The following is a 26,659-nucleotide window of genomic DNA, read 5'->3' on the forward strand; positions in this document are numbered from 1 at the left end:
GTCCTTCTTGGCCACAAAAAAAATCTCAAAGCAGCAGGGGAGGTAGACGGACGATGTAACCTTGCTTTAAAGCCTCGTTGATATACTCCTCCATTGCCTTCTGTTCCTGAAGTTCCTGGACACTGGCTCACCTGGCAAAAGATCGATCGCACAGTCCCATGGCCGATGAGGAGGTAGTTTGGAGGCCTTCTTCAGGCTGAATACGTCACTGAAGGGGGCATAACAGGCAGGGATGTCTACAGATTGTTTCTCGATAGGACTTTCTACAGTGGTGGAATTCACAGGGACCTTGGAAATGGCCTGGTTGAGTGGTTGCAGGATCCTTGGAAAGCAACCAGGAAAACATTGGATGCCCCACTTCAGGACCTCCCCGGTGTGCCAATAGATGTGAGGTTCATGCTGCACAAACCAGGGGCGTCCGAGGACGATATCCGTGTGCGCTCCCTCCAGAACCAGTAGTGTAATGTTTTCTTTGTGTAGTTTTCCAAACCTTATATGAACCGGGCCAGCACTATATCGAACGAGGGTTCGTCCAATGGGCTTCCCGGTTATCGAGTGGATCTGGTAGGTGGTTTGGTTCGCAACGGTCGGGAGTTTGAGTTGGCGGCAGAGGCTTCCGGAGATGAAGTTGCCGGCGGAACCGGAGTCAAGAAGGGCTTGCACTGGAAGGGACACATCAGAGGCAGTAAGCAATACTTCAGCTGTGAGTGGCTTCATATTCTGAGAGATAGGTTGAATGGCACTCACCAAGAGTTGCGGTGGGCGAACGGGGCAAGTCGATCTAATATGCCCATTCTTTCCACAATATAGGCAAAGCACTTCTTGCAGTCGCCTCTGCCGCTCGTGATTGGTAAGGTGAGCACGATCTGTTTGCATGGGTTCTTGGTTGGGTTCTGGAGGGAGGCTAGCCTCTGGGTGGCGATAGGGAGGAGGACAACGGGCTAAGGATGGTTGGTCGGTGAAACAGGATTGCATACGTGTGGAAACATGGATGGATTGCTGAATGAACTTCTCCAATCCACAGGAGTTATCCAAGTTAGTGAGTTGCAACCGCAATCTGGGCTCTAGACCTTGACAGAAGGTGGTGAGTAGGGCTCTCTCGTTCCATCCACTAGCGGCCGCCAGGGTCCTAAACTGCAGGGTATACACATGGATGGAATCGGTACCCTGGCGGAGATGATAGAGTCGATCGCTAATGGATGGATCCCCGTCTACTCGCCCGAACACTTCACGAAAGTGGGCGGTGAAACTCTGATAGGATTGAGTTACAGGTCCTGACTGGGAGAAAATCGTTTCGGCCCACTGCAGGACACGGATGGACACAACACTTGGAGGAAACACAAGAGGTAAGTTCACAGGCAGGTAAGTAACAGGTAGGTCGCTGAGATAGCATTAAGGATTCCACTTCACAAGAACGAGACCGGACGTCAGACTGTGGTGAGGTGTGTGGTCTTACGGAGTGACTTGATGAGGTGATGATGATGTGCAGGTGTGCTCATTAGAACTCGGGTGATGGTGCTCGCTGTGATTGGCTGGAGTGAGAGCCTGGTCGATCTGTGACACTATGAGAGTGTCAAAATGCCAGCCTGTAAAAACATCACAGTGCACTATGGGCGAATTCCAAATGGAAGTGAGCATCCCTATGCCCTACTCCCTTCCAAGGGCAGAGCCCTTGAAGTGAGGTCTTTGAAGGGTGTGGGGCATTATTGTCTAGTATAAGATTTTGGATCTCCCTTGGCGAATGACTGATCACCTACCTTGACAACGCTGCGCGTGCGTGCAGCATTCAATATTTCTTATGTTATTATTTTATTTAAATACTGTCTAATTGTGTCTTACTATTAAACTTTTTCAAACTAAACTTGTTTACAATACAGTCTTAAATCATATTTCTATCACTGACGAAAATGTTTTGTATGACATGAAAATAAGTTTATTCTACTCAAGAATAAACCCCAACTATGCTTTAAAATGCATCTCAAGATCTCCTAACTGAAGATCACATGATCACAAACGGAAATCACTTCTGTGAAGTGACCATCGCATGCTCCCTTCGTTAACAGACGAACAGGGATTCAGTTGTTCACTTTCGTTTGGAACGTCCCTACAAATGGCGTCCCCTTCCCGAAGTGCCCTTCAAGGGTGCAAAAAAGCCGTTTGGAATTCGCCCCATGTTTTTGTTTTTATTTGGTTTTAGATTTTCTTTACCATGTTATAGTACTTTGACAAATATCTGATCTCAATGTAGCTCAAAGTTAAAAAACAAACAAAACAAAACAGGCTTCATAAACTGCCACTATAGCACTGTACGGTCTGTAAAACATGAACGTGTGTTTAGTAACAGTGGCCGTCCTTCTGGCTTTGTGCATACTGGTGATGATTTGTGTCGGCCTTCTGTCTGTGACTATCTGCTGGAAAAGCAGGAGAAGGAGAAAAAACATTATAAAAGAAACAGGTGCGTTTGACTTGGACTCCATGTTTTGCCCAAAATTAAATTAAAGCACACACACACAAAAATACAAATAAATAAATAAATGATTGATTGATTGATTGATTGATTGATTGATTGATTGATTGATTTTTCAATCCAACAGACATTGCATCAGGTTTACAATTACAAAGGATGTCCAATGAAGGTAGGGATGGAATAATGTTATGCTTTGCATTAATATCATGAGAGTCATCAGGGTATTAGTACACATGCACTTGCATGCTTTCAATATTATTTTAACAGCATTATGAAGATATGTTTTTATCAAAGGTCATTATGACGTCACTCATTTTATCAAACAGTGATCTTGTGTTGTTTATCAGGCCCCTGGATGTTGGACACTCACGAGGATGCAGTGAGTTTCTTTCTCCACCAATCAACAGCCAAAGATGCTTGTAGTTTTTGATCGATGAAAATGTTTACTTCAAAATGACAACAGTTTGATGTTTCTCTAAGAAATAATGGTATTATAATAATTATGTAAATATGGCTGGAGTAATCTATATTAGCTGTGCTAATGTGTGTGTGTGTGTGTGTGTTCAGGGGGAAATCCAGTACGCGTCTCTGGGTGAGCAGCACTGGAGGCAGACAGAAAGACAGCGGAGCAGCAGACAGCATGTCATTTACTCCACACTGATTACGTCATGAAAACAACACACTCATTTACATACAGTCAATATGAGTCATGTTCACTGATGTGTAAATATAAACCAAATACACTTAAAAACACCTTATATAGAACTGAAATCATCTCTTAGCTTTATTTGTCATCCTATGAAAGCTAGCTTATATATAATCAAACAAATGAAAAAGAAACCATAGAATATAGCACGCATAATATAGTAATATAGCACATGTATATGTATACACAACAAATATAATATAAACTGGTGACAGTAAATACTTTTATAATGTTACAAAAGTTACAAAAGTTTTCTATTTAAATAAATGCTGTTCTCTTGAAATTTCTATATAAAGAATCCTGATGCAAATTAATTATGATCCTGAAAATAAATTGTTTTAAAATATATTTGAAAAGAAATAAGGTTATTTCAAATTGCAATAATATTTGACATTATTTACTGTATTTAAAGGGGTCATCGGATGCCCATTTTCCACAAGTTGATATGATTCTTTAGGGTCTTAATGAAAAGTCTATAACATTGGTTAAAGTTTCTCAATGGTAGTGTAAAAAACACCCTTTTTACCCTGTCAGAAACAGCTCTGTTCACAGCAACCCATTTTGGTGCATGTCCCTTTAAATGATAATGAGCTCTGCTGATCCTGTCCCTCTCTTCTGTGGGGTAACGAGCAGACTTTAAACTTCAGCCGCGAAACTTGCTAACTAGCACATTATCAGGAAAGGCAATTTGCAAAGATTCATAAAAAACCCTTATACTCACGTCTTCTGTAGATAAAGCTGGATCACGAATGATTCGGGCGAATATAGACACATTTATGTAGATTGGAGATCGGCGCATTCACTTCAAAACGAAAGTAACGTTAATCCTCTGCGTCTTCAGCGGCTCAGATGTCGGGAGTTAATGATGACTGCTATATTCATTATTACATCCAACAACTAAACACTTCAATCACTTGTCTTCCACTGCACCGGAGTCGGACAGCTCTCAGCTCACTCAGGGCGGGTCTAAGGTAAGACGGTCTTGTCAATCAACTATCGTTGGAGGGGGGATTTAAAGAATTATTTTTTTATCATTATAGGATGGATGTGTACACACACTTCCAACACACATTTATGTTCAAACAACTTGTAAAGTGAATTTTTGCATCCGATGACCCCTTTAAACCAACTAAATGTAGCCTTGGTGAACAAAATAGACTTCTTTCAAAAACATAAAAAGTCATTCCATAAAAATCATGGCATTTCAGTTCAGAGTATAGGTGTAGGTATAGTAGACTTCTTTAACTCTCTGTGTTAATATGAAGCTGATTAAATGCAGTACAATCAGGACATGTGGTTGGTTATAGCTGCGTATGTCACGTTGACTGGAGCAGGAGCCGCGGCTCTGGACTGCCTGAGGAACCGGAGACTGGAGTACTGTACTTCTGCTGCCTGGAAAACAACTGCATCTCCCTGCGTTAATAAATCAACATTAATGTCACTGTCAGAGCACAAAACAACACAAAATACCGACTACACAGACAAACAGGAGAACAAAGGTTACTTTCTTAGCTCTGCCACTTTTATGGTATTCTTATGCCTGTTTTTACGTTGTTCCTGCATCATATTCTGAGTTTGTTGTTTTCTAATGTCAATGTCTCACATGTTTTTGTGCTTATAGAATTTTCTGAGTTATGCCATTCTTATGCTACTTTCTTGCATATATGCCATTTTTTCAAAGAATCCAAGTCCATCCCACCTTGACATTTGAGTTTTTTGTCACGCAGCTGATGCAAGAGACCCTGGAAGAACCTAAAAGAAAAACACATAAAAAATGATGTACAACGCTGTGTGGTGTAACATGCATTTCAATCATCCCCACCCACCGATTCTACATCGCTGCCTGTTTAGCCCCGCCCACCGATTCTATTTAATTGCTTGTTTAGCCCTGCCCACCGATTATACCTGTGGAGTGCCAAGCTGTGGAAAAACAGTCTTTGCATTGCCTTCCTTTTGATCCCAATGTTCCAACAGACCGTTTGATATGAGCATTTATGTGTTTTTGACTTAAATCACAGTCTATCTGTGAGGAATGTAGGTGGTCAATCATACACAACTATTAGCCAATCACAGCAGTGGGTGTTTACTTTACTTCAGAGTCTACAATCCTCCACGGCTATTCAAACAGAGCGTTCTGATGAGGGGGGTTAAAAACAGACTATTACTTCTAAATTATGATTTTGATGTAAAATGCTTGATAGCATTATAAGTGGACCTCAGAGAACAGTACAGAAAAAAAAACAAAATAGAGGCAGGTCATGGCCCTTTAATAGCAGAGGGTTCTCTGTTTCTCACCTTGCTTGCAACAGATCACACACATGCAGAGAATACAGCAAAACCCACATACGACACAAGCACAGACCAAGAGCATCCTGCAGCCCACACTCTCTGACGAGCGCTGCTGTTCAGTGTCTGAAACACAAAACCAAACCTGTCACCACACAAACCAGAGGAAAGAGCAGCAGTTTCACTGGAACAGATGAGAGAAACAGAAAACAGAGGTTACAGCCAAACCATGAAAAAACTAATCCTTCTCTCTAAATAGGTCTTCTGTGGTTTTTCAAGTTTTAGAAAGACCACGAAGAAAGGTTTATTGCATTAATAATCTAACAACTTGTCAACAAATAAAGCATTCACAATTTAGCACTATATTCTGACAGCAGCTGCACCTTTATGAATTTATATTGCACTGTTTATTTTTTATAAATATGGCAATATATTATGAAGTAGAATTGCGAAGTGTAATTAGTAAATGTATTTCACATTTAGGTGGAAATCTTAATATGTCGGTATTATTCTTACAGATTGCTTTGATGTTATCCACTATATCTGAACCATGCTGATGAAGGAAGAAGTTTGTTCTGGAGAAGTGATCCAATAAAACACAGAGCACCTTTACGGCTTCCTGCTCTGACATCACAGCTCTCTCGTTTATAATTATAACATAATTAATATAATATAAAATCATGATGTTTTGGCCGATCTGAAGCGCACTAACCTGGAAATGTGAGTCTGACAGCATTCCCAAAGTGCATTGTCTTTGCACTGACACCAAGAGCGCAGTAATACAGCCCCAGATCCAACTCTCTGACCCCAGCGATCACCAGGCTGACCGAGTCAAGCCTGTCTGCTTCCAGCCCAAAGTGACTTCCATTCTCATTATAGTAAGTAATGATTTTTTTTTTGTCAAGGTTTCCTCTTGCTGCAGATATGAGTAAAGTAATCTTCTCAGAGCTCAGTCGATACCATGCCATCTCAGAGCTGGCGTTCAGGAAACAGGGCAGAATAACATTCTGCTCCAGCTGGACACTCAAATTCACTGTGGCTGCACACATAAGACACTGTGTGCTGATGCCTAGGAAAGACAACATGCACAAATACACAAGTTCTTTGAATCAACTCTAGATGGCGCAGGCTGACAGGTTGTTCATGTAACTGATGATATTCAGAGAGTTAAATGACTTGGCAGAAGCTGATTGGCTCATGCTGCATATATGCAGCCAATGAGCTTACTGCCTTGCATTTATATGGCTGGCTAGTAGTATTCACTTGAGATTCCTGCAGCACGCTTTCAGAGTTCACTGGAGCCCTGCACCTTCCCCAGCTCCACCTGTATAGATATGCTACGGGTTATTTTATGCTATTTGTGCAGCAGCAGTATGTCTTAAATACTCACTGAACTGTATCGCCGTATGCGTTGGCAGTAGCAAGTTCCTGCACTTGCTTGCAGCAGCAGCAATCATTTACAACTACAGCAACAACCAACAGCAGCAGCAATTCAGCAGCAGCGTAGCAGATTTATTCCACCAAGACCAAATACATTAACATTGTCATGTACATTACCATGCTAAAATCTTTGTCATGATTGAAACATATATATATATATATATATATTAGTGCTGTCAAATGATTAATCACAATTAATCGCAACCAAAATAAAAGTTTTTCTTTACATTATATATTCATGTATACTATGTATATTATATATACATAAATACACACAAATACAGTATGTAAAATATTTACGTTTATACATTTATATTCATATTTTTATATTTTATATTATATATAAATATATTTAATATATAAACATATTTTTCTTAAATGTATACATGCATGTGTTTGTATTTATATATATACATAATAAATATACACAGCATACACACATATATTATGTAAACAAAAACTTTTATTTTGAATGCGATTAATCACAATTAATCGTTTGACAGCACTAATATATACAGTAGTCAACAGTTGAAGTGGATCAAAACCTTTCATCAAAGTTGTAGAAAAATAAAACAGAAAACTAATCGCTAATAAAGCTAATAGAGTGCAAGTCTTAAAGGGTAAAGTGTTTTTTTGTTTTTGTTTTTTAATAAGACAACAAATAGATAAAATAGATTTAGAATAGAGTGTTAGAGGGTCAAATAAAGATGGAAGAGATGTGTTTTAGCCATTTATATATTAATAGAGATCAATTTATGGATACTCACTGACTAAAAGGATAAGTTTGAAAATGCTCATGTTCCAGTCTCTTTGTCAGGTGCAGTTCATCTGCTCTGAGACGTGGGAGCAGGGGCTCTTACTTATAAACGCATTTTCACCGTTGTCATGCTGGTGTTTACTGAAAAGGACAAATCTATTTGCTGCTGCATAGCACTTCACTTAAGTTTCATTTCTGAGGAATAAGGAAACTCTAAAGCAGCTCGGTGTTCACACTCGCCTCCGTCAGCATGAGCACATGTGCTCCAGTCTCACAATCCACTACCACACAACAATGATGCAAATATACGGCAGACATCCCATGCTTTCTCACAATGCTTTTGTCATTTCTGCTCACTAGACATGTACAGGTCCTTCTCAAAAAATTAGCATATTGTGATAAAGTTCATTATTTTCTGTAATGTACTGATAAACATTAGACTTTCATATATTTTAGATTCATTACAACACAACTGAAGTAGTTCAAGCCTTTTATTGTTTTAATATTGATGATTTTGGCATACAGCTCATGAAAACCCAAAATTCCTATCTCAAAAAATTAGCATATCATGAAAAGGTTCTCTAAACGAGCTATTAACCGAATCATCTGAATCAACTGTAAGGAGTGGTCTGAACGCACACATATAACAACAGACATCCTGACGCCATATGGAATGGACATCTTTTTCTCCTGGGCCATAAAACCATGATCCAGCTCAGGAAATTCACGTTTTGTCATTTTGAAAGAAAACAGAACTCCTCTTCCCGGAGCCTAACTTTACTGGCGCCATATTCCCTAAATCTCTATCCATTAAGTTTGCAGTAATTCATGAAAAACATCTGGAAGAAGAAGGTTTTACAGCCGACTCGGAGTTAAGACGAGCTCCAGAGCTCCCCAAGAAGTGACATTATGACCTCGCGTTCGCCCAAGAAAGGAATGTGTTTTTCCTGTTGCGTTCTCTAAACCAACAGAAACGGACAAAGGGAGCCACAGCTTGGCTTAAGGATATTGTGTGTTTTGAAAAGGGAACGAGTTATAATAAGTTCCTGTGAAGCAAAATATACTCGACAAAAGAAACACTATAGACAATATAGTTTATACATATATTAAAGGATGTTTTTGTTTGTGACATTTATAAGCTGTTGCATTATTTTAAATCTATGGTAAATCTGTTTCCAGAATGTATAAGTTTACCTGATCACTAGTTGTTCATTTTCACATGATTAATATGTGTATTTAGGATCTGTTTATCAATGTATTTAACCCAGTAATATCCTCTGTGGTCACGTGTATTTTTGTGCATATCAAAATATAAGTGTTTGGTTTCTTTAGAAAGCTAACCTTATGAAGAATATTATGGTGAATGGAAATGATTGGTTTACATCAATGCATGATTACAATAACGGATAGAAACTTGCTTTCAATAAGTGTTTCATGTGACGAATGACTGAACAAGATAATGTATGCAAAACACGCAGCTACGCAGGGCGGGGCTCCGCCCACACAAACACTTGCGATTGGACCACGCGCCAAAAGGCGGACCCCAAATCGGCCCGTTAAAACCAGATGCACAACCGAAAGTTTTGGTTGGAGTTGAAAACAACAGGAGGCCACACACGCCTCGCCCGTCTCTCGTTCTGCTGAGTACTGCAGACAACCAAAGAACTTTAACATTAAACTTCTAAGACCTGAATAGACTTCCTGAAAGGTTCACCACGTCAGAACGACGACGACCCAACCACTGAAGAGGGCTCTAGTCACACGACCTCCCGAGCAGCCAATCCGCACGCGATCCGTCTCAAGCTGAGTAAAGAACGGACATCACCTGAAGGAAAGACTCTTTGAACCGAAAGCAAAAGACCAAGTAAGGCAAAATCTCTTTATTGACTGAAACCGGGATATCTCTCGTTTGAGAAGTAAAGATAGAATGATTCTCTGTCTATGAGTTTCCTCAGGCTAAAACGAGCATTAAGTTAGAACCTAAGACTCTCTTAAGATCCGAACAATTCATTGCAACGAATGTGTGTTTATGTCTGTTTAATGTTGTCTAGTCAGTAGTGTATTAGAGTTAGTGAATAAAACTTTGACTTGATTAAGAAATCTTTTTGTCTGTGTTATGTGATTTAACATGTCGTAACTATTTGCCAAAAAGATTGCGTTTTACCTACGCTCAGGAGCTAACGTTAGATAACTAAATTTAACTATTTGATTTATTCCAATCGTTGGCCACGACTTAAATAAACAACGTGTTAAGAGATAACTTGCTGCTATTAATGCTTGCTGGACAAGTCGTTAACAAGGCATAAGTTGGACATTCTGATTAATAACAATTAATCATATGAAGATCAACTCTTAAGAGTGATTCCCTAAAAGCTAAATAATAAATAAATATTTGTAGGATTAATTTGCTACATTACAAACTAATTAACTCTAAACACCTGCAAAAGATTCCTGAGGCTTTTAAAAACTCCCAGCCTGGTTCATTACTCAAAACCGCAATCATGGGTAAGACTGCCGACCTGACTGCTGTCCAGAAGGCCATCATTGACACCCTCAAGCAAGAGGGTAAGACACAGAAAGACATTTCTGAACGAATAGGCTGTTCCCAGAGTGCTGTATCAAGGCACCTCAGTGGGAAGTCTGTGGGAAGGAAAAAGTGTGGCAGAAAACGCAGCACAACGAGAAGAGGTGACCGGACCCTGAGGAAGATTGTGGAGAAGGACCGATTCCAGACCTTGGGGGACCTGCGGAAGCAGTGGACTGAGTCTGGAGTAGAAACATCCAGAGCCACCGTGTACAGGCGTGTGCAGGAAATGGGCTACAGGTGCCGCATTCCCCAGGTCAAGCCACTTTTGAACCAGAAACTGATGAAGAGTTTTATTTGTGTAATCAATGTGAATATAGCCATGTATGTATCAAGTTATTCTACTATTGTAAAATGGTATTTGTCTGCATGTGTAGAGGCCTGCAAAAGAATGAAATGTGCAGACATATGGTTTAAAGTGTCTGCACATCCTATGACCAAGTCATGCCTCTTCATTTAACGTAACATACAGAGGGGTTAGTGTCTGCTCTAGCAAACAGATGGAGACTGTTTCTTAGAAACAATAACGCTTTAGAAAATGTATAGAACACTCCTTGGGAGAAACTGGATTTAAGCAGGAGCGGCCATGTATTCGGGAGATTCACTGCAGCGTCTCTCGGTTTTATTGTCTCTGATAATAAAATCTAAATTCTGGCATCAAAACCCCAAGACTCTGAAAATGATTCCTCAGAGCACTGGCAGAAGCCACCACAAATTGGCGTCACGAACAGGATGGAAAGGAGCAGAGGGTGAAAATCCACATTGGGCTGTTTGACGAACAACACGAATTGAGTGGCCACAAATAAAAGGTAGGCAGTTTATGCTTATATAATTGGTTTGTGTTGTTTGCCATTTAGCCCTTGGTTGTAAGAACTCTTAAAAATTTATCTTCCAAATTTAAAGAACAAAAAGAAAAAGGGGGTTTTGATTCCAGAATAAATAATTGCATGCACAGATCTGTTTTACTGTTAAGAGGGCCTTTGATGGATAGCAGTGAATTAGGGCAGATTGTGTATGCAAAAATCTGTGTTTACTGTCAAGAGGGCCTTTGATGGATGACGTAAACGTTAAGCAGATAAAGTATAGGAAAGCGCGTAAAGTCCTACGGTTACCGCTCTGTTGGTGAAAGGAAGGTTACAGAGGTCTGTACGGGTAGGCAAAAATCCTGCAGAGTGCTGTTTTTTTACTATGTCGAGGAAGTGTAATAGTAAAAGAGCGAGCAGAACTGACAGGTCTCTCAGGAAGAGAGTACTATAATCTATTTTAATGTATGTGTCTGTGTGAATGACCATGGTTGTATGAGACAATAAATAAATTCCGTATTGGGTGGGCAAGAGCTGCGCACCCCTCCTGGACCGTCCCTTAAGTGGGGCTTGGCGGGATGTGGACACAGCTCGTGCCGCACCTGAGAGGGATGAATGAGTGAATGAGCCCTATAAATAAAAGGACAGAGGATGAATGAGCCCTATGAATAAAAGGATTAGATGGAGTGAATGTGTTTAGGAAAATTGTTTCAATAAAGATTGGATCAAGATTGGCATTGTAGATTTTTCATACACATTTGAAAGGATATGTTGTGGGATTATGATAGGGAGAATATTAAGGAAATGTTAAAAGATTAATGCTGTTAAGATAGTAGAAAAAAATAGAGGTATATGCTCTGTTAAATAATTAAATTGTAATAATTAACATCTAATTTGAATTATTGATAAAAGGATTTTTAGAAACAACGAATGTTTAAGTGATAGGTTGGCACTTTTTGGACACTAAGTGATAAAAAATAAATAAATAAATAGTATGAAGTCACTCTATATTGAAAATGTGCAAGGGTTATAATAATTGCCAGGCCTAAAAGTGCATGATACTGAAGGAAATAGAAGAAAGTGATCTAATAATAATTTAAGAAGGGTGGAGAATATATTATTTAAAAAAAATAATAATAATAAATTAAATTGTTGTATAAACTATAGATTGAGTTTTAAATATAGGATTTTCATATTATAGGAAAAATGATGGCAGCCACTCCAGTGGAAATACTAGGATTAAAATATCCATTGTGTAAAGAGCTGATACACAAGCTGGCAGCTGAGAACCAAAAAAATGATGACAAAATGGCCAAAGGAAGGGACATTTGATGTATCATTGTGTGAGGAAATGGAAACTCTGATAAAAAATCATAAAACTACAGGCAACAGTAAATAGAGAGAGAAAAAAGATAAGCAAAAAGGGAAAAAGAGAGGGAAGTGCTAGCCATGTTCAAAAAGGAAGGAGAAAACTCATTGAAAAGTATAAAACAGGCAAGAAAAATACTAAAAGAGGCAGATAAAGAAACAAAGAAAAAAGAAGAGTTGTATTCTAAACCACCCCCATATCTGCCCCAGGGGACAGTTCCCAATACTTAAGGGTACTGTAGAGGTGTCTGGAGAAATGCAAATGGAAGGACAAGTAGAACTGGAAGACAAACAAAAAGAACCAGACGTAAGACCAAAGAGGTAACAAAATAAAAAGAATGAAGGATATTTACCATTAGATTGTTATAAACAGGCACACATAGCATTAAAATGATGAAAGCAAACTATGAAGGGAAAACAGGAAATGAGGAAACTTTAGAGCAGATGAGAAGAGAAGAAAAGGAGATTGAAGCACAAGTAGGCTATGGAAGAAGAAATAGAAAGGAAAATTAAACTAACAGAAAAATTTATTGAAGATGCACATAAAATGGTGAAAGACAGAAGTAAACTATTAGAAAGCAAAGAGGAAGTGAGTGAAGGGGAGGAGTTATCATTTAAAGAAACATGGGAACAAGGAAGAGAAAAAGGAAGACTTAGACCACTGGCTACACGACTCCAAATTTTAATTAAGGGTACACAGGGACAGTATGTCCCCTGGGCCACACAGGACTTTGAGGGGCTGGTCACTCGCCTTCCAGACATCCATGAGGGGGCTGGAGAGTGGATTAAAGTGTTTGAAGAAGAAACTATGGGCAAACTTTTAGCTGTGGGGGACATTAAAGCATTAATGGCAACATTGTTTAGAAATGCTGTGATTGAAGCCATGCCACAAGCTGTAAAGGGCAGGCTGGAGGACGTGGTCGGTTTAAACTCTAAAACACACAAAGAGTTCTGTGACCATGTATCTCATGCAGTGAAGCAACTTAGAAAAAATGAACAGAAGCTCAAAATTCAAGAGAAGGAGCTACAGAGAAAATTAACGCAGTTACAACTTGAAGAGTTGACAAACAAACAAAAAAAACAAGAAAAAGATTCAAGCTTCAATAAAGAAAGAAGAATCAGAACAAATGACATGTCTTAATAGATGAATAAAAATATTGCACGTGCTTAAAACTTTATATCTGATATCTGAAGACGTCTAAAATTTGTATCTTGTTATCCCTGGGAGACAGTGTGAAAGTGAATCCATTACAGAGTTTCAAAGATTTGGTTTTGAGTTAACTAAAGATAACTTGTGCAGTGAAATGTTGAATGAGAGCAAGATTGGGTGACCAAGTTCAAAGAAAGTTTTATTCAAAGTCTATAGGACATTTTACAGTAATAATGGAACTTGTTGATTAAATACCAAAATAAGATAAAAAGGAATTATTTTATGTTGGTTGGGAAAATTCATTCACCATTACTAGATTATTCTGAACCATGTTTGCAATTATAGAAGAAAATTATGATTGAAGTCTTTAGTTTTACCATACGCATGTCATGCTGGTGTAGAATGAAGGATTCTTTTGTTTTATTGTAGTATTCTTAGATAATAAAGGTAGCTGCTTTCTGCAGTTGGCAAAGAAAAAACTGCTTGCTGTTTTTCTGCAATGAAGAACTTGCTTGACTAAAATAGAATAAGGGAACTGCTGTTTTTGACCAAATGACTTTTTTCATTTATTTATTTTATTTATTTATTTTTATTTAACCTTTTTATTAAGGAACCACTGAAAGAGATGGTTGAAAAGTGAAAATTAGATAAAGAGCTGATTGCTCAGAAACAATTTAGTCAAGAGTTTATAAAGATGCAATTTGATTAATGCAGTCTCTGAGTGTTAAAAATTTCAGATGGCTTCTGGAACAGAGCCTTGACAAAAGGAAGCAAAGAACTGGAGTCTGTGTAACTATGTGGCGATGAAGCAAAGACTCAGCTGCAGAGAGAAGAAGAGTGAGGGGCTGATGGATTGTCAACTCCCTCCTGAAAGAGGAGGGCACATGTCAACATGGAGAAAGGCTGACTTAAAGCAGGAAAAGGTGAATCTTCACTTGAGACTTTTCCTAAGAGTAATGAGAACATCCTGAAATGCAAAACTGGCAGGATCAATCAAACGGCATTGAGGAAGAGGCAGAGAAACAACGGAGACCATACAACACAACATCAGGCCTTTGAGTGCCATCACTGACTGACGACCCATTGCAACAGCTAAACAGCTTCAACAGACTGATGATCTAACCAGAAGCACTTCCATCCCTTCCCTTGGTGGGCACAGGTGCTGCATATTTAATGATCACTCACTAAAGAGACTGCTTCAAATTGTGTTAATTATTTTATTAGCTGTATTAATTTTGATTATTCACTGGTCTCTCAGCAGTTCTCTGAATTCTGTGTTTTAACTAACATTCTCAATCTGCTTTTCAGTAGGTACCAGTCCAGCCATATGTCTGGAAGAAAAAGGAATTATAACAGACAGAAGTGGGTGCTTGACTCACCAATCAGATAAAAATGGAGCTGGATGTGGCATAGTGATGGCTATCTCATTAACCAACTAAGGGAAAATGTACAACTTAATCATTGAAAACAGTGCTGAGCTTTACAAATTAATAAAAAATAGCATCAAAAAGGGTAGACAAACTGTCTAATAAAATATAAAAAATAAATCAATAAATAAAAAACTATATTGCTTCTAAAATAAAAAATACTGGTCACTCCATTTTGTTTAATGGTAATTTACTAGGGCTAGATTGAATAAAATAACAATAAATGTTTTTAATCCAGAGATCCAAAATCATGAAATCATAAATGCTATCAACACTGGGGGTAACAAGATAGAAATGTTGATGGCCATGGATCCTAGATTATGCAGAGAGCTCCTATCCTCTTCTCAAAGTAGCTCATGAGCAATAAGAAAAAGCATGTGACTAAACTGTAAATTACACAAACAAATGACATTTGAGAAATTAAAATTGGCTCTCTCAATTGCACAAAGCAGACAATTATTCTAAACAAATAAATCTATTAAATTGTGTAAAAAACAAAAAAAACAAAAAAAAACAAAAAGAGGTTTATACTGCATTGTTAAATGAAACTATATGGTGACTGATGTTGTCCAGATGCATCGGACATCCAGAAACTATGTGGAATGCCATCAGGTCTACGCTCAGTAGAGTGTAACGAAAAGAGTTTGTTTTATCCTATTCAGAATACATGGCATTCCACAGCTAAAACCATTCAGGTCACAATCAGATGACATCTCAAGAAAAAACATGTTTTTGGCCAAAAAGGGGGGTGTGAAAGAGTGTGAAAGATGGTGTTGTGGAGTGAATGAAGGTGTCTGACGAGACACTGAGGCCAATCAATTATTTTGCCAAAACAGCTGTATGCAAATTTTAAAATGTGGGCCCACAGGGCAAATTATGCCCAGTAAAATAATGACCATGGATGAATTTGGCTAAGTTTCCTGGTCAGTACCTAGGTTATTATTGTGGCAGAAAGAAAAACAGTGCCACACTTGCGCAGCGCATTACATGGGAAGGCAAAGCAAGCCAGATTGCTCTGTCCACCCCATATCTAACTTTCTTTTCACTTTCACTTTTCAGCATATCATGATGGAGCTGATTTTGTGTCAACAGTATAAAATATTGTCTTTCTGATTGATAACATAAATAAAGTGGGTTGAGTGTTTTCCAGGTGAAAATGCCTATGCTACTGAGCAAGATAGGCCCAGGAAATTATCAAATGATACAGTGGAACTCAGTTTATAAAACAAAAAGATAAATGAATTAGTAAATTGTTGAGAATAAATTTGAAATCATTTGAAAAATAATAAGGATGCAAATAACTGAGTAAAACCAAATTCTTTATTATATTATAGATGGGTATTAGCCCTATACTCATTATATTGACAGAACTGGGTTTGTGAGAGCTCAAAAAAGGGGCCAGGACAGCCCTCAACCCACATGAAGTTTCCACAGGACGACTGGCCAGATGAGCAAATGAGTAGATGAGCATATGAACAGATGAGCATGCTTGATATCACTAACAAAAACTGTGAAGGTTTCCATTACAGGTTACAGCAATTCTGTCAAGGCCAGGGAATGGTTTGCTCCACCATTCAACAACCCCACACAGCATGAAGCAAGGGGTGAAGGGCGTGCTAGTAACGACCCTCCCTTGCCAACGAGGGAGAGACCATTGCAACGACTCGTAAAGAGTCACCCTGGTGAAGATGGAATGATTGATGGGAGATGGCTAATAAGATGATCAAAATACTTTGGAGCAGATGTGGGCCAACAAATTTTTATAGAAAAACATTTTATAGAAAGAGGCAGAGAGATAAATATCTTTAGAAACTGTACCCAAAAAATGTCATTTTGCCCATATTGGTGCCAGTTTTTACAATCTACGACAAACTACAGAGAAGCAACTGAATTACAGTGCATACGTACCCGTAAATGGCCAATAGTACAGAAAACAAAAGTACAAAAGCCACAAGGAGGAATACAATTAATGGCAGATCAGGAATTTGAATGTTATGAAAAGAAGAGACATAGTGATGTAGGAAAAGTTGAAGGAAAATGCCGCAAAATATGGAAAACACCACGATGTAAAGATGACTATTTAATGATAAAACAAGGCCAACCACCTATATTTGATGACATCGATATTGCAGTGACAGACATGTGTGAATTAGAATAAGGCCTCTTAACAACATTACCAGAAAAATGGTCAGGATTATGTACTAGGGTTATGCTGACACATAAAATGAGCCACATCTCACTAGAAGAGGAAGCAACAAATGAAGAAAAATCCAGATCTAAAGGAGCCTATGAAAAAGACCCTGCAGTTTATAGATTCAATTGGTCAACCAAGAGGTATACCTTATGAGTTTAAAACAAAAGATGAAGTCAAATCAGGGTTTGAATCAATATTTGTTTGGATTACACAAACTAAAAATACAGAATGGATCAATTACATATATTACAATCAGCAAAGATTTATTAATTACACTGATGATGCTTTATCACTGTTAGGAGAGCAATTAGATGCAACAAGCAGAATGACATGTCAAAACAAAATAGATTTGGATTATTTGCTAACTGAAAAAGGAAAAGTATGGGCTATGTTTAAAATAATATTACTCCAAAATGAGCGTTTAGTGAAGTAATAATAAAATAAATAAATAAATAAAACTAAACCTAAGGTTAAAATTTAAACCTAACGCTGGGACTGATAATAAAATGTGGGATTGGTTTGATCTAAAGTTAGGAGCATGGGGAGCATGGTTAGCTAAATTAGGAATGTTTTTAGGAGTTGCAGTATTAATAGGAGGATTACTGTTTTGTTGTGTGCTTCCTATACTGAGGTCACTAGTTGTCAAAGCCACAGCTAACCAAATGGAAATACTAAGATGTCAAGATGAAAAATGGAATTTGAAGTGTAATCAAAATGTACACTACCAGGACTGGGCTTATGCACGCTCATAATATTGTTTTATCTTAAATAAGGAATTAGGGAGACAGGATCTTTTACTCCTTCCTAGTCAATTGTGGGGGAGAGGTTTGGTCCTGCTGCTCCGCCAGAGTACTGTTGCATAGTCTAGTCATTGGTGCGCACATCCTATGACCAAGTCATGCCTCTTCATTTAACGTAACATACAGAGGGGTTAGTGTCTGCTCTAGCAAACAGATGGAGACTGTTTCTTAGAAACAATAACGCTATAGAAAATGTATAGAACACTCCTTGGGAGAAACTGGATTTAAGCAGGAGCGGCCATGTATTCGGGAGATTCACTGCAGCGTCTCTCGGTTTTATTGTCTCTGATAATAAAATCTAAATTCTGGCATCAAAACCCCAAGACTCTGAAAATGATTCCTCAGAGCACTGGCAGAAGCCACCACAAAACAGCGGCAGAAGCGCCTGACCTGGGCTACAGAGAAGCAGCACTGGACTGTTGCTCAGTGGTCCAAAGTACTTTTTTCGGATGAAAGCTAATTTTGCATGTCATTCGGAAATCAAGGTGCCAGAGTCTGGAGGAAGACTGGGGAGAGGGAAATGCCAAAATGCCTGAAGTCCAGTGTCAAGTACCCACAGTCAGTGATGGTCTGGGGTGCCATGTCAGCTGCTGGTGTTGGTCCACTGTGTTTTATCAAGGGCAGGGTCAATGCAGCTAGCTATCAGGAGATTTTGGAGCACTTCATGCTTCCATCTGCTGAAAAGCTTTATGGAGATGAAGATTTCATTTTTCAGCACGACCTGGCACCTGCTCACAGTGCCAAAACCACTGGTAAATGGTTTACTGACCATGGTATTACTGTGCTCAATTGGCCTGCCAACTCTCCTGACCTGAACCCCATAGAGAATCTGTGGGATATTGTGAAGAGAAAGTTGAGAGACGCAAGACCCAACACTCTGGATGAGCTTAAGGCCGCTATCGAAGCATCCTGGGCCTCCATAACACCTCAGCAGTGCCACAGGCTGATTGCCTCCATGCCACGCCGCATTGAAGCAGTCATTTCTGCAAAAGGATTCCCGACCAAGTATTGAGTGCATAACTGAACATAATTATTTGAAGGTTGACTTTTTTTGTATTAAAAACACTTTTCTTTTATTGGTCGGATGAAATATGCTAATTTTTTGAGATAGGAATTTTGGGTTTTCATGAGCTGTATGCCAAAATCATCAATATTAAAACAATAAAAGGCTTGAACTACTTCAGTTGTGTTGTAATGAATCTAAAATATATGAAAGTCTAATGTTTATCAGTACATTACAGAAAATAATGAACTTTATCACAATATGCTAATTTTTTGAGAAGGACCTGTATATTAGGATTTTATCCAAAGCAGCTGATAAAGCATCCAAGGTATGCAGTACACGTGCATGTGTGTATCCCTGAGAAATGAACTCATGACTCTCATCTTTGATCCTACACTATACCTGTTCAAATACAGGAGCAAGTGCCCAGCAACTGGACAACTGTGAGATAAAGTTTCAGTTTCATTTTGCATGTCAGCGAGCGCTGAAACAACTGAAGCAGGATTCTGAAACTGATCATTTCATGAGCTTCTTCTCAAGTTCCTGATTTCATGGAATGACCCACGTGTTTAACATGTTTAATGTGTCGAGGAGCTCTGATTGATTCTGTTAGCACTGTACACAACACTTTAGACGAAGAGGCTTAAGAGTACACTTATATATGATATATAAACTATAGTTTTTAGTCAAGTTTCAAGCAAGTCATTAATTAATAAAGAAAATCAACAAATGATTGCAAGGATCCATATTATATTAGAACTAAAAGACAAACGTCCTTATCACTTGGGTCATGGTCTTGTGTCAGCGTGGAGAATATTTGAGAAAGAAAAGAGACAGGCAGGGGGTAATATACTGAGTATATGGTAGTGGTGGTGTGGGGACAGCAAGCTAACAGCAGAAGGACAGACAGGTGCCAGGGCTCACCACAATCATGCACAAATCAGTAAATAAAACACAGCTTCTATTTTGAAATGGCAGTTTATTATTTTTGGTCCGTCTGCTGTAGTTGTGAGTCCCGTGGTGATGTTGTGGATAAAGACTTCTGCTCAGTGCAAAGGTCACTCAAGTGGCAGAGTTCCAGAAGCCAGAATGATGCTGGAGACACCAAAGCCGAGATTCCTGCAGAACAGCTGAAGTGGTTCATTCCAAATCCTCATTCTTATACATTTCTGTTATCGGCTGTTGCTCAATTAATGGATCAAGGTTTTTTTCTCTGTTTTATCACTTTTATTTTACATAATTAATTATCAGTCCTCTTAGCTTCTTTCTAATGGTGGGATCCTGTCAGTTCCATTTGTAATAATAACCTTTGATTTCTCATTGGCCAGGGACGTATACATGTCATCTGAACTATTAGGGCAGTTTAAGAAATGCTTGTTAACATATAGCACTAGTTCTTTCCTGAACCTCACCTTTATACACATTCACGTCGGCCATACAGCCTTTCATGAAGCCCAGGCTACTTCTATAAATGTTTATAAATGTTTGATAAAAATGGCCACAACACATGATCACATTCCAGTATTTCACAAGTTAATATGTCATGACCTCAACATGCTATGACGTTATGTTAATATGTCACGGCCATAACAAAAGCTCAACCTATGAACATGTCCTTTCCCAGTCACTGTACGTCTGACTCGTTCAGTGAAGATCATCCCTATTGCCTTCACACTGGAAGAGGCCGTTCACCATTGTTTTTCTGTGGAAGATGGACTAAAATCAGCTTCATCTGAAGGAGGCTTATTTGTCCTGCAACCAGTGTCTTAAGTATCACATGTCTCAAGCATTATTCCAAAAACATTATTTACATGAACAGTTTACATAATCTCTGGTGAATGTTATGAAAGAATCAAGCTACATGAACCATATTGAAATCTTATACCAATGTCACCACCTAGAGGTTAGAAATGCTGAACATATCAAACTCAGAACTGCTTGGGTAATTTACATCACTGCATGTGCAAGCATAACCACCTGTACATAAACTTCTAATAAAGTGAATATGAATTATGGAGGACACAAGGTTTCCTGGGAAAATCTTATTAAACCCAAAATCATAGATAAAATGTAGCATCCCATTTGTTGACAACTATACCATACGTGCTGTTTTTCCCAGACATGTCCTGGCCAGGATTTCTATATTGCTTTGATTCATAGTACCTCGAGAGCGTTTCGAAAACATAAGAAACTGATCGGTCTGCACACCCAAACAAAGCCAAAACCTAGGTATTTTAGGCAATATAGAAATCCTGGCCAGGATGGCACGTATGGTCACCCCTCTATATCATCATTCACTATCTTTACAGTTAGCTTGTTGACGATTCTGGATTTTCAGTCAAATACATGCTGTTTTGCTGTGTGTAAACCATACAAAATGCTTGAAATGGTTATTGCACTGCTATGTGCAAGACTTTAATATTAAAACAAGGTGATCTTGCTTTTGTGGGAAAAAAGCAAACCTGTCTCAGCAGGTAAAAAAGAGCACTAGCAAGGGGAACATAGCATTAGCACTAGTCAGTCTTGTTAGTTTTTTTTTTTTTTTTTTTTTTTTTGTCATTCCATTTTATTACACATCATAAATCGATTGAACTTTTTCTTTATCGTTTATATATCATCTTGGTTTGCAAATATATCTGTGGAGCTTTTATTGGGAGTTATTGACACGTCATGAATGAGTAATAAGCAGCTTTCTGTGTGTGTGTACCCCAAGACAAAGATAACTATAATGCTGATAATAAAGATATAAATAAATAAAACAAATGTCCTAAGGCTATACTCACACTAGGCACGTTTGCCTTGTACTAAAACCCTAGATGTCCTTTCGCTAACAGACTTTTTTAACAGGATTATTACAGAGGCAGCTGAGGATAATGGAGCTGTACTCACAAACTACAATACCTGTTCATCAATAAGATGACAACCAGACCCATTATAAATGGAATTGTACTCGGAATTAATTGAAAAGTGTGATATCCAAGTAGTAATTAAGATTTTTGCTGTCATAATGATAACAATAGCGCATACAAAAATAGTAAATGAACTGTTCCATGCTCCGCGTGGTTAGCGATCACTCTTCAAGCAGGCCAGGCCATGGTTAAACAAACCACACTGGACACGGTACAGAGCTCAAGCATGGATCAGATCCCCTAGTGTGAGTACATCCTAAATCTAAGAGAATATAACAGATAGCACACCACAACTATAACCAAAAAATGATGAATGATAAAAACCTTGACAGCCAGTCGGAACCCTTTCTGCTTTACAGAGCTTGAGCATTTAAAGTGACAGATGGCACAACTACGTTGTATACTTAGAATACAGTAATATCGTTATCTTTATAATTATCGTTCTTGGTGTAAACAGTAATAGTGTTACTTCACTGGATGGCCAATTTCAAATGTATTTTGTGTATTTTCAAAATCCAAAATACTATATTTGTATTTCAATACATTTTCCCACACAGTATTTTGTATATTTTTATTATAACTACATTTTGATGTATTTGTGCCCATCTCTGCCTGCCACACACACACACACACACATATACACACACACTCCTCTAGGTTATAACACTCAGCTTCTCGAGAAGCAACAGAAAAAGTCTTGACGGCAGGCACATGACCTGTTGGAAGGTTTCTTGAGTAAGAGTGCAACAGAGGAAGTGTTTCAGAGAGCAGATCTGATCTGAGAGACGATGAGTGTGACTGCTTTACTCTGCCTCTCGCTGCATGGACTGATCCTCACTACACACGGTATGTGTGCTCTGCTAGCCTTCGCTCTGCTCCTGTGCTCCTGAGCTGCGTGTGATGCTGTGGGTTTATCTGTCAGGTCTCCAGCACCAGCGGGTCCGGCCCGGGGGCATGGCTGTTCTGCCCTGCGGTCAGCTGAAGGCTGGGAGAGTGACCTGGAGCAGAGATCTGCATGGACACCGAGTGTCCATCCTCAGCACTGATAACGGAGACGTGACCAGACACCTGCAGAATCACAATCACAGCTCGTTACCAGACCTGTCTCTGCTCATCTGGTTCGTCTCATCTGGGGACGAAGGCTTGTATTACTGCAACGGGACTCCTGTGGCATGTCTAACAGTCAAAGCAGGTAAGAAACCCATGCCTCAGCGTGACAAGCTGAAAGTACATTTGTATATCGCTGCTCATAACGTACTTGTTCTTAGAACATACATTTCTTAAATTGACTTCTGTTTCATCTGCTCATCTACATATTATTCCTCTGATGTCCAGTGCTCCCTTCTTTTCCTGTATTTTGTCTGACATTATCCTTCTGTATTATTTTGATGTTACCTTCACCTATTGGATGTTTATTGTAAAGTGTCCTTGAGCTCTGGAAAGGTGCTTTATAAAAAACCGTATTATTATAATCATATATTTCAAATATATATTATATAAATATATAATCAGAACATATGGAATAACAAGATGATTGGAGCAGATAAAGCACAGACCCTGCTGAGCCTGCAACCAGGAGCTAGTTACTACATCTGTGTTAGCAGCTCAAACATGGAGTTCAAGCTGAATGTGTGAATGTTAACGATGTCAGTGTATCATTACACACACACTTCACAGAATTTGACTTTCACTGCACTTCTTCTGTTCTCTGTGTGAGTTTCACAGCTGATGGACAGAACAAAGAGGATCTGGCTGAGTGTCTCAAAGGTGAGTCAAGAAAGAAGGGCATCGCTCTCCAATTTCAATGCTGCTTCACTAATATAAGCCTTTTTCCATGAAAACAATGCTAATTCTGCACAGAAGCTGATAAATCATTTTTTCTGCGGTGGAATGACTCGCTGTGTAATAATGCCATACCGCAGAGCATCGTTCATTGGATCCTTTATACTTTCACTTCCTTCCTCTTTATGAATCTCTGTACTGTGATAACAGTGAAGATGTATGATTGTGACAGGCTTAATATTACTCAACTGTCTCAGAAAGTCATGTCATCATCTCACACTTTACATACAAAATACATCATTCAATTCAAGTCAATTAAAATTAAAAAGAGAGATTGCAATTTGTTATATTAGATAAGGCAACATCATGTGCATGTCAGACACCATCAACCTGTCATTTAAGAGATTCATGAGACAATATTTCAGAATTTTTCAAGAATTGAGTTCAGGAGTTTGCTGAAAGCTTTGTGTGTTGATCCTCAGGAGCGGAGCGTGTGGATGTGGCGGAGCGGGTGCTGATGTTTGCTGGGGTCGCTCTGGCGGCTCTGACGCTTCTCTCTGCTACTGCAGCTGCTGTCAAAGCTTCACTCTCCACCCACAGAGAAACCCCGAGATCTCACAGCGCAGACCTGTACATCAACCTGAGAGAACACCCGTCAAACTAACCCTGGACCGTTACTCTGCTTAGTCAAGCGTCACTGTTACTGTTGTTCATACTTAGGTTTCTACTAACACTCTCTAACACTAAGTAGTATTCATATTTTAAGTGGCTAGACTTACTGTCTGCTTTTCAGCTGCTGAATAATAAAATTGGCAATGTGCAATAAACTTCCTCTGACTTGCATTACAGTTTTTCTCGATTGCTTAAACACATTTCTTGAAATTATAACTCTAAACACAAATCCATAACTTCTAACTCAGTTCCCCAAACATCCTATATTCAGGTCAAAATGAAGCTCTCCACTCAAAACAACTCAATCTTGCTGAAAAACCAAACTTTGCTCTCAGACATGATACACAAACAGTCAAACACACACACTACAACACAGTTTTACACACGGATGAGATCAATTCAAAACAATACTACAAAACCCGGTAATAAGTGTTGCTTGTGGTACTCCCCAAATGTTTTATTACTCCATTTAATGTACTATAGAGTACAGTACAATACAGCAAACAACAAAAATAACTATTCTGCCCCAGCATCCCGTCTTTGGTCTGGGACAGGAGAACCTCTTCAACACCACGGGCTATACAGCGGGGGTAAAATGCTCTCGCATGCCTGATGTCCTTGTGTCATTGTTCACAAACAAGATACTTGGTGATGTTGTCAGTATAACAGTGCTCTCTGTTAGTATTAGCTGATGTAAACTATGGCAACAGTTTGGATGACAGTTACTGTGCTGAGATGCAGAAGGCTGTGCTTCTTATGTATGCCATAGATCCTTTTCAAAAGTACAAATGTACACATTACTGTATGTGGGATATTGATTGAAAAAGACTGGATATGATTCACAGTTGCACTTTTACTAGTGGTCTGACAAAAACCTAACAAAAAACACATTACAACGTCATTGTGAAATAGAAAACTAAAAAGAAATATGTGCACAAAGGCGAAAATAAACATTAGAAAGTCCACTGTCAGAATCTGTAACTCTTGTTTTGAGAATTTCATTTCTGATCTGAGAAATGCAGATCTCTTTCAACATGTGTCTGTGATGAAACTCGGTGCAGAAGTGCTTTAGGGGTTTCCGCTTGTTCCCGTTTTCCCTGCATCACACTGTGTGTCACAAGACACAAAACACATCGAAGAAATATCCCTCCAAATTCATCATTTTCTTTTGACCTCTGCCTTTTTTCTCTTTGTAAACAGCATAAAACGCTGCAAATATTGTCTGGCAGATAGTTTTTAATGGACATTAGAAGTTATCTTTGAGAAATGCACTGTTTGTTTAAACCAGGAGCGCCTAACCCTGTTCACCTGAAGCAACTAATTAAGGTCTTCAGGATCGCATACAAATCTAAGGCAGGTGTGTTTGATTAGAGTTGGAGCTAAACTTTGCAGGACAGTCGATCGCCAGGAACAGGGTTGGCACTCCTGGTTTAAAGCATATCACGCAAGCAGGAGTTAAACTCAGTATTCATAGTGAATACATTTCTGTGATCTGCAGCTGTATTTTCAGCATCATTACTCCAGTCTTCAGTGTCACATGATCCTTCAGAAATCATAATAATATACTGATTGGAAGAAAGAAAAAAAAACTTTTATTCAGCTAGGATGTGTTACATTGATCAAAAGTGACATTTACAAACCAAATTCCGAAAATGATGGGATGTTTTTCAAAATTGAATAAAATGAAAACTAAAAGAATTTCAAATCACATGAGCCAGTATGTTATTCACCATAGAATATAGACAACATAACATGTTTAAACTGAGAAATTATACAATTTTATGCACACAATGAGCTCATTTCAAATTTGATGCCTGCTACAGGTCTCAAAAAAGTAGGCACGGGGGCAACAAAGGACTGAAAAAGCAAGACATTTTGAAAAAATTCAGCTGGGAGAACATCTAGCAACTAATTAAGTTAATTGACATCAGGTCTGTTACATGATTAGCTATAAAAGGGATCTCTTAAAGAGGCAGAGTCTCTCAGAAGTAAAGATGGGCAGTGGGCCAAGGCTCATTTAAAATGGACTGTTTCAAAGTGGAAAAGTGTTCGATGGTCAGACGAGTCCAAATTTGACATTCTTGTTGCAAATCACTGATGCTGTGTCCTCCGGGCTAAAGAGGAGGGAGACCTTCGTCGTCGTCGTGACGTATTGTCAAGTATGGTGACCCATACTCGAAATTGGTGCTCTGCGTTTAACCCATCCAAGTGCACACACACACACACACACACACACACACACACACCGTGAACACACACCCGGAGCAGTGGGCAGCATTTATGCTGCGGCGCCCGGGGAGCAGTTGGGGGT

The 26,659-nt window shown here is 38.9% G+C and overlaps 2 protein-coding genes across 3 annotated transcripts; one reads left to right on the forward strand and one right to left on the reverse strand.

The window, feature by feature from the left end:
• Nucleotides 1-3,097: 3,097 nt before the first annotated feature.
• On the reverse strand, nucleotides 3,098-7,853 carry LOC306847251 (uncharacterized protein). Of its 2 annotated transcripts, XM_079381099.1 has the most exons (6): nucleotides 7,667-7,734; nucleotides 6,723-6,783; nucleotides 6,172-6,528; nucleotides 5,469-5,585; nucleotides 4,873-4,925; nucleotides 3,098-4,586 (listed from the first exon to the last, which is right to left on the reverse strand). In XM_079381099.1, the coding sequence occupies exons 3-6, from the start codon at nucleotides 6,506-6,508 to the stop codon at nucleotides 4,458-4,460; spliced, it is 636 nt and encodes a 211-aa protein (XP_079237225.1). In that variant the 5' UTR covers nucleotides 6,509-6,528; nucleotides 6,723-6,783; nucleotides 7,667-7,734; the 3' UTR covers nucleotides 3,098-4,457. The 2 variants fall into 2 exon arrangements, with proteins under 2 accessions (XP_079237225.1, XP_079237224.1); XM_079381098.1 differs by lacking the exon at nucleotides 6,723-6,783 and having other exon boundaries at nucleotides 7,667-7,853.
• Nucleotides 7,854-22,619: 14,766 nt separating this feature from the next.
• Nucleotides 22,620-24,518, forward strand: LOC306847253 (uncharacterized protein). The gene is made up of 4 exons (XM_079381101.1): nucleotides 22,620-22,740; nucleotides 22,817-23,086; nucleotides 23,620-23,661; nucleotides 24,159-24,518. Exons 1-4 carry the CDS (start codon nucleotides 22,683-22,685, stop codon nucleotides 24,338-24,340), a joined length of 552 nt encoding a protein of 183 aa, XP_079237227.1. The 5' UTR covers nucleotides 22,620-22,682; the 3' UTR covers nucleotides 24,341-24,518.
• The last annotated feature ends 2,141 nt before the right edge of the window (nucleotides 24,519-26,659 follow it).

Source organism: Barbus barbus (assembly GCF_936440315.1).
Source record: "Barbus barbus genome assembly, chromosome: 27".
Lineage (NCBI taxonomy): Eukaryota > Metazoa > Chordata > Actinopteri > Cypriniformes > Cyprinidae > Barbus > Barbus barbus.

Coding starts and splice junctions, on each gene's coding strand:
- LOC306847251 (XM_079381098.1), bottom strand. CDS start 7,697: ATGAGCATTTTCAAACTTATCCTTTTAGTCA. Junction 5,586..6,171: donor TGTCAGACTCACATTTCCAG/GTTAGTGCGCTT, acceptor TTTGTGTTTCAG/ACACTGAACAGCAGCGCTCG. Junction 4,587..4,872: donor CAAAAAACTCAAATGTCAAG/GTGGGATGGACT, acceptor TTATTAACGCAG/GGAGATGCAGTTGTTTTCCA.
- LOC306847253 (XM_079381101.1), top strand. CDS start 22,683: ATGAGTGTGACTGCTTTACTCTGCCTCTCGCTGCATGGACTGATCCTC. Junction 23,087..23,619: donor ATGTCTAACAGTCAAAGCAG/GTAAGAAACCCA, acceptor TGAGTTTCACAG/CTGATGGACAGAACAAAGAG. Junction 23,662..24,158: donor TCTGGCTGAGTGTCTCAAAG/GTGAGTCAAGAA, acceptor GTTGATCCTCAG/GAGCGGAGCGTGTGGATGTG.